This window comes from Rattus norvegicus, chromosome 1, assembly GCF_021556685.1.
Source record: "Rattus norvegicus strain SHRSP/BbbUtx chromosome 1, alternate assembly SHRSP_T2T, whole genome shotgun sequence".
Classification (NCBI taxonomy): Eukaryota; Metazoa; Chordata; class Mammalia; order Rodentia; family Muridae; genus Rattus; species Rattus norvegicus.
Genome location: NC_141534.1, coordinates 227506368 through 227515000, shown reverse-complemented (window position 1 = coordinate 227515000; position 8633 = coordinate 227506368). Strand labels below are relative to the sequence as shown.

The following is an 8633-nucleotide window of genomic DNA, read 5'->3' as shown; positions in this document are numbered from 1 at the left end:
CATGGCTATGCTAATTTCCCTATACACTCATTAGTCCTTGCAGGAACTCTTGACTCTCTGCCATCTCCATCCAGTGTTTCTTCCTTATGATCAGATCACATCCTCTTTGACAGGTCTGACTTGTTTCCTAGCTCAGTCTAAAGATGAAACTTGATTTTCCTCTATCAGTCTCACATCTGTCCCAAGTACAAGGGGAACTAGAAGACAACAGCAATTTCATCGGAACAGGAAGACTTTGTCCTTGTAACTTCCAAGCTACCGGTTCTTGCCCATCCCTGTGACATCCTAAGTCCCTACCTGCAAGCTGCCAAGCTATCTCAGAGCTCAGATGAGTGCTGAAAAATAGGCAAGAATGCCCTTCAGCAATGTGTGGGGTTGGTGGCACAAACAGTTACAAAACAGTCTTGAGGATTATACAGGGAGTCAGACAAGACAGGGAGTCAGACTTGTCTGGCTCCTTTAACTCCTAATGGGAACCTTCTTAAGAGTTGACTTTTTGAGTAGTGATATCCTCTGAATCCTTTCCATGTAAAGTCACCTTGCTACAGGGATTTTAAAAGGGGTAGGGGTCTTGGCCAAGCTCCATGCCCACTTTTAATACCAAGATTCAGAAGGAAGACACAGGTGGATCTCTGTACTTTCAAGGCTAGCCAGGTACACAGAGACCTTGTAAGGTCTCTTAAACAGAGGAAAGATCCTTGGAGTGGAGGGACTGAAAGGAAGTCCTTGAAGGCAAAGCTTAAGTCACATGAGCACTATACTTGGAAGGTCTATTCAGGATCATAATTACACCTTAGAGTAACAATCAGCCAGTAAATCTGAAACAGATACAGGATTCGAGCTGACAGGGGAAAAGGAAAAAAATAACAGTCAAACTTTATTCCAAGGTCTGCAAACATTCAGACTAATCAAAGTGGTACTGTAATTTCTTATAATACATCAATAATACAGTTTTTGAAGTCTAGAGAATTAACTAAGCCCTAAACCACATGCCATATAATTCCAAAGTAACAACTGTTAACAATGTGACATTAGCCATGAACATTACTTAATGAGGACATAATTAACAAGCTATTCTTACTTAAGGCTTCCTTTTAGTATGGAATTTCCAACATCAAAAATTCTATTTTGAAGGCTAAGGAGGTTGCTCAGTCATAGAACACATTCACAGGGCTGCCCCAGCAAATCTCTCGCCATTCAACAACTAATTCAACGCACTGATGAGCCCAAAGCAATTGGTCGCCCAATGTCAACCTTCTGCCAGCATAGGCAACTCAAGCCAATTCAGTGAGAAACCAGGAGATATAAAGATACGCGGCTAAAACTTTCTCCACTTCTGAAGCTGCAAAGGCTTTAGATGAGTATTAAATTATATTTAAGTACTTGGTCATAGAGAACTATTTTTACTTTGAAAACATAAGACCACACTGTTTTTAAAAAAAAAAAAAAAAAAGACAGAGCTGGGTTGGGTAGGAACTGGCTGGGTCCGTTTCAATTCCAAGCAAGTCTATAAATACAGCTTCTTTTATTTTTCTTAAAACACAAAGCATACTTGCACCTGACCACCACTTAGTTTTGAGCAGAACGGCACACCCACAAGCAGTCTCTACGCCACATGGTTGTCGGATATGCCAAATGGGAAGAAAATAAACCAAAGTCATAAAAAGAGCAAAAACATCTATTCTTCAAAAAGGCGACACAGAGACGTCATATGGCTTAAAAAAGTAAAGGGGGCCAGGAGCCTTGCTCAGTGGTCACACTTGCCTACCATGTAAGGCACTGGGTTGGATCCTCAGTACTGTGCAGAAAAGCCCTGGTGCGGGGCCATCAAGGGCACTTCAACCTGAAGTTAACTCCACACAGAGCATTAGGACACTACCAGGAAGTGACCGCATAAGGAATGAGTGACTCACGGCTCATGAAAGTTTGAAGGACTGTAAAAATATATTAATGCACAAAATAATAAAAGTAACTCTAGATTTCCCTCCTTGGCTAAGCTGTGTAAGTGGTGCGTTTCCTGGAAGGCGTCTATTCAGCAGTACATGCTTGTCAGGCTTGCCAGTGCCAGCACACATGGTCACAGGAACTATGGCCAGTCCTCATTTTCCTTAGTAACTTGCTTTTCCACCCACACTCACAGACTTTATTTTCATTACAAGACACTAGCTTTCTAGTGCTACATTTTAATCAACACATTACATTTAAAGCCTTGATTTCTGAATGAATCTTTTTCTATGCAACATGATGGAGTTAACTGCTGGAGACCTCTTGACAGCTACAAGGAAACACTTGATTTAAACTATGATCAAGATGAGACTGTATCAGAAGCACTAAGACACTAGTGGGTGGACAGGTACGAGACTTTTCATCAGTGGCCATTCATAATTTTGCTTTTAGAAACTTGGAAGAAATTGTCATCTTTGAGTTTCAAATGTTCTGGTAAATCCAGTTGTTTTTTAGCTTCTTCAATATCACCTTGAATCGCAGAAATAAGTGACTCTGGAAAAAAAGAAAGAAGATAAATGTCTAATAATACGTGTTACTACTCCTTTGCTCAGCCCCTCCTAAAAACACAGACTCAGCACAATAGCCATAGCTCTCGGAAAAGACAGGGACTCAGTCAATATTGCTACTGTCTTTTTCTCCAGGGAAAGCAGTGTTACATAAAGTGTCTCTTGTAAAGAGACCCCTCACATCTCAAGGTTTAATTGTCACACTACATCAACAGGCACCTGAAGACACTGAAAGCACATTTCTAATTACTGTTTCTTACACTTCCAGCACCTACTGCCCATACAGCCTTGCAGGGTCAGATGCCAGGTGCCACCACTCACTACTTATGACCTGGGTGTCTCCTGGAACTCAGGTACTAGAAACTAAGTCCTTAAGGTTGAAGGTATTTGGGAATGGAAGCTTTGGGCAGTAGGCCAGGAGGGCAGAATGGAATCCTGAGTATAGAGAATGGCTTTGATACAAGAGTGAGCTCTTCTTAGCTCTCTTCGCCCTACCCTGTGATGCCTACCCACAGAGGCAGCAAAAAGGCCCTTACCAAGTACCATACGCATGCTCCTATCGTGCTCTTGACTCCAGAACTATGAATCACAAACACACCTGGCACTAGGTCAGAACAACAGAAGACAGACTAAGCCAACTGACTTAGTCTCTCTGTGTGGCAACTTCCTTATCAACAAGATGGGCATGACAACACCCCACATGGCTACTGAGGGTGAGAGATTAAATTGTATATTTAAAATAGTGCCTAACATGCATTAAAGGTGCTCAAATATATGCCTGTCATCGTACCTACCCAGTAGTAGTTCCAATAGTATTGAAGATTAATATAAACTCTTACCTAAAGAATCAAAGTTCTTTTCAGGTCTGAGGTAGCCAACAATGGCCACATTGAGAATCTCCCCATAAAAGTCCTCTTTGAAGGTATGGATGATATGGGTTTCCTACAGACAAAATTGTTGAAAAGGATTACAACAGTTGGGTGGGGTGGGATGGGACTGTGTAGAGATGGCTCAATAATAACCAGTTAAAAGGATCCTCTTCCAGAAGACCCAGGTTTGACTCCCAAGATCTAGAGGTCTAGAGTGAGTTCCTGTGAGGGCTACACCACAGAGAAAACCTATGTTGAAAAAAACAAAAACAAAACAGAACAAAAAAACAAAACCCCGAAGTTAATCCAGTTGGTTTCAATTCTTTCCTCCTTCCCCTCTGGGGATTAAACTCACAGTCTTTCATTCACTGGGTAAGCATTCCAAAGACCTACACACTATAAATACCCTGGGCCTTTGCAGGCAGCCATGGTTGCAGCCCAGGGTGGCCTTGAGCTCCCCTAGCTCCTGCCTCCTGGGGACTGAGACAGAGACTGCACCTCCAGGCTGCTTCAAGCCTTTAGCTATGGCTAACAAAGGAGCCTCAGTGGCTACACTTCTTGCCCATCTTCTCAATTTAGAGGGAAGTCCTTGGCACACATTCTCTTTTATATCCGCATTTCAAAGAGACCCTTAAAAACAAGAGCAACATAAAAACCAAGCTTCTCTAAAACAGATGTGGTCAAACCAAACGTATCCAGGGAAACCTGAAAAGACAACTGGGGAATTTACACTAAGAATCAGCCCTGGGGCTGGAGAGATGGTTCAGTGGTTAAGAGCACAGACTGCTCTTCCAGAGGTCCTGCGTTTAATTCCCATCAACCACATGGCGACTCACAACCATCTGTAATGGAATCCGATGCCCTCTTCTGGTGTGTCTGAAAACAGCTACAGTGTACTCATATAAATAAAATAAATAGATTTTTTAAAAAAAATTTAAAAAGAATCAGGTCTGCACTAGCCTGCACTCCACTCTGCACTGCACTCTTGATTCCAGCGTCTTGAGAGGCTGTGGTAAGAGGATCTTCCCTGTTTGGGTTCCAGAGCAAATTCACGGCCAGCCTATGTAATTTACTGAAGCCATCTCAAATAAAAAAAAAGGGGGGGGGGGCACTTGGATGCAGCTGGACTTGTTAGGTTTGGGCAAGGTCTCAGGCTCACTTGGGAAGAGGTGTTATAATCCTATGAGTCAGATGCTCAAGGGCCCAAGGACAGACATCAGCTCCTGCAATCCCAGCACTTAGGAGCTCGGCAAGATTGAGCTATGGAGAACCTTTCTTAAAAACAGGTGAGATGGCTGTGGGTAGAGGTGGTTGGCACCAATCTAGATCTGAGTTTGATCCCCAATTAGGTTATTAAAAACACTAGCTATAAAAGAAAATCATCTTGGCTGTATTAAAATTAATAGGATAAAACTATTAGGGCAATTCATTCCTCACAGATGGCTGATATGGACAAATAACAATATTAAAAGTAAACAGCCTGCCCTGAACTGCATGAGCACCCTGATCATGGGCAACTGAGTTTCTATCAGAAGAATTCAAGGCATGAAGTCCAGAAATGGGCTTGATATTATTATTTCTGTTATCTGAGTAGCTTACAAAGGAAATGAAATAACCTCTCCCTCTTTTCTTTCCTCTTCCCACATAATAACAGGTGAGTGTTCTCATTTAAACTTTTTCTTATCTCTCCAACAATGTTCAGCTCACTAATAATCAACACAACTGTAGGGGATTTGAACTCTGTAGGAGTTCATGGTCATTACTATATCTATTACAGCAGTTCTCAGCCTGGGGGCTTGTCCCCTTGGCAAACCTCTATCTCCAAAAATATTTACATTATGATTCATAACCATAGCAAAATTATAGTTATGGAGTAACAATGAAAATACTTTTATGGTTGGGTGTCACCAAAACATGAGGAACTGTATTAAAGGGTCACAGCATTAGGGAGCTTGAGAACGACTGATCTGTTACATCAGCATTTTTACTCTGCAGTTTTCCGTGACACGCTTCTCTCTTATTAACTCCTCAAAGTTAAAAGTTTAGCACAGGCCTGGCTGGCACTCAGGAGGCAGAAGATGGTTCAGGAGTTCAAGGTCAGCCGGGGTTATAAGCAAGACCATAAAATAAAACTCTACCACTAACTCTGCTTTTTCTCTACACTTGAGCTATAAAAGATTAACCCAAATCCAACAAGTATGTAAGCTCTGGGGGAAAGGAGGGCAGAAAAAAAGACTATACCCTCAAGGTGATTTAGAGAGAGGGGCCAGGAGGCGGGCTAAGTGGAAAGCTGACCTAGTACTCTGCACTGCTGGATATGAAGCCTAGTTCAGTTCCCAGCAACGTGGGGAAGAAAGAAAAAAGAGGAGAGAACAAGGATGAGGTTAAACCACACCACAGTAAGCAGTGTATCTTAAGGCAATCAATGATGCAAAGAAAGGCTTTTTAAAGAGCCACACTTTTGAGTCTGTTCAGTGGCCCATGCTTGTAATCCTGGTACTTGGAAGGCTGAAATAGGAAGACCTTAAACAAGCGTGATGGCACATGCCTTAATCCCAGGCTGGAGAGAGAGGTGCAGGTGGAGACAGGGGCAGAGGCAGGTGGGTGGATCTCTGAAAGTTCCAAGCCAGGTAAGGTTACACAGTAACACAACTGTCATCTAGCGCAAGGGAGGCTCGTGTAGGAGACTCAAAAGTGTGAGCCACAGTTTTCCTGTGTCAACAGAAAAACGACCGAGTAAAACAGGTAATTTTGAGGGATGTGGAAATGCCCACTTTTAGGACATACTGAAAACAAAGTCCTTCTTTCTGTCAATCACTCTATTTTGAGATAGGATCTCACAGTACAATCCTGGTGATATTCCTCATCCTCCTGCACTGGGGACTGATGACAGTCATGTCCAACAGTGTGGTTGCAGCAGTCACTTTAAATCAAAATGGAGGGCTGAGGTGACTGCTCAGCAGTTAACAGCACATAAGGACCCGAGTTTGGTTCCCAACATCCAAGCTAGACAGCTCAGGTCAACTCCAGCTCCAGTGGATCCAACCTTTCTGGTCTCCATGGGCACCTGAGCTCATGTGCACATTCACATAGACACAAAAATATTTAATTTAAATGGACTACAGTTGTCCATCAAAAAGCAGAGAGGTTATTACAAAAACCTAATCCAACCATATACTCCTTATGAGACTCTTTATTCAAAGAAACAGAGTAAAAACATGGGGGAAAATATTCCATTGAAATAAAAGTAAATAAATGCTTGTGGAGTGGGGGTGGGTGGGTGGAGGATATGAGTGGAAGTGTAGGATAGTATATGGACCAGGCTACTTTTTTCCCCTGTTGTTTGTCTGATGGATTAGGATCTCTCTCCTAGTCTTGACTATCCTAGAACTATATATACCAGTGTGGCCTTGAACTCAGAAATCCATCGATCTCTACAACCCAAGTGCTGAGATTAAAGGTGTGTGACACCACACCCAGTCTGTTCCCGAACTCTCTCTCTCAGCCTACGAAGTATGCCACCTCCTCTGGCAATACTTAGAAACCCTTAAAGTAAGCTGAGGAGGAGTCCTGAGTGCATTTAAAAGAGCAAGATGTGGGGTTGGGGATTTAGCTCAGTGGTAGAGCGCTTGCCTAGTAAGTGCAAGGCCCTGGGTTTGGTCCTCAGCTCCAGAAAAAAAAAAAAAAAACCCAAACAAACAAACAAACAAAAGAGCAAGATGTGACTCTTACCATGGACTTCTTCACATTCTTGTAGTATGGATTCCATCCTATGCTCACCACCATTTTATGGACCTCTCCACTCCCAACGCTGGCCCAGCCGTAATAGATGCCAGTGGACACATCAGCTGGAAGATTGTCTACTACTTGTTCAGGAAAATTGGCTAAAGAAAAGTAAATAGATATTCATTGCTACAAGCATCACATTAAATATTGATTAAAAGCACATTAAAAGGTTAGCCTCAATCATTACACTACCGAGATCTTTTTTTCTAAGACTACCACTCCAACCCTCCACATTCTGACTTGAATTTCTTCTCTTCAGACAGCTCAAGTTAGAAATGAGAAACAAGTGTATGAATCTCTCAAAAAAAAAAAAAAAAAGCCACACGAAAATGCCCAAGTGGAAACAAAGACACAAAATAAACGCGGAGGTTCATTGGAAATCACCCATCTAATCCCACTCAGGAGGCTAGTCCCAGAGCTTCAGAAAGTAGGCGGAAGCCTGGGAAACGGAGCGAGACCCCCCATCTATTTGTATTTTAACACAAACAAAAAGTCCCTGCTCTTTCCTAGTAATGCTCCTAAGTGGGCTGACTCACTTAAAAAGATCCTTATTTTCAAAATACACAACCCCAAATCCCAAATACAAAGGTTGATTTAGTAAGTCAAGGATCATCTCAAGATATCATTTTTAAGTGTGGGCAATCAAGTTTTGATTACTAAAATCTACATAGACTAAATAAACGTTGGCTCCTAGAACTACCCGTGTTGTCACTGAACACTACAGAGTAACATCAGAAGAATAGAACTTTCAACACCTTGAGAGTTCGGCCAATTGAACCTGCAGTACCTTCCAAGACAGGGCTCCGCAGCTCGTCGCTAGCAGCAGGAGCCAGGCTACCGGGTTCCCTGCCTACGGCCCAGAGCTCCACGGCCTCGCGACGCGCTCACCTGTGGGGATGCCCAGTTGCTTGGAGCCGCGGCCGAAGCCACGCACCACCTGACCTCGGCAGAAGAACGGCAGGCTCCTCATGACGCTGACCTCGGAGGACGCGGGCTGCTCCTCGCTCCGTGCCTGCGACGGAGCCGCCGTGAGTGCGGCACTCCGGCCCGGACCAGCCGGGGATTCCGCAGGAGCTGGGCCGGCGGAGCGGGACACCCGCCGCTACCGGTGCCTGCCGGCAGGACAGCCGCCAGCCGCCAAGAACCCAGAGGTCTCTCGGTCGGAATTGCGACAACCGCAGAGAACGCACGGATCTGCGGCCCAGGCGACCGGCCTGCTCGGCTTCCGTTGCTCAGTCAGGCTAGCCCCGCCCCCGCCGTTGCGGCTCCGTCTAGAAGCCTCGCCCATCTTAGCGTCGTTGTGGAGGCGACCAACCTCGTCCCCGGTACAACCCCTGCAGTTGAGGCCCCGCCCTTGCCGCTGTGGCCCCGCCCTCACCCGTGGCCCAACCTTTAATTGTAGCTTTTTCAGCTTTTCAGTTTAGGCTTTGCTGAAAGAAGCGTTGCTCACAAAATAACTTAAGTT

General features: G+C 44.2%; 1 protein-coding gene across 2 annotated transcripts; it reads right to left on the bottom strand.

Moving 5' to 3' along the window:
* Nucleotides 1-842: 842 nt before the first annotated feature.
* On the bottom strand, nt 843-8396 carry Rfk (riboflavin kinase). 2 transcript variants are annotated; one of them, XM_087583880.1, is made up of 4 exons: nt 7705-7903; nt 7115-7266; nt 3353-3455; nt 843-2499 (listed from the first exon to the last, which is right to left on the bottom strand). In XM_087583880.1, exons 2-4 carry the CDS (start codon nt 7166-7168, stop codon nt 2369-2371), a joined length of 288 nt encoding a protein of 95 aa, XP_087440006.1. In that variant the 5' UTR covers nt 7169-7266; nt 7705-7903; the 3' UTR covers nt 843-2368. The 2 variants fall into 2 exon arrangements, with proteins under 2 accessions (XP_087440006.1, NP_001014128.1); NM_001014106.1 differs by lacking the exon at nt 7705-7903 and adding an exon at nt 8057-8396 and having other exon boundaries at nt 884-2499.
* Nucleotides 8397-8633: the final 237 nt, after the last annotated feature.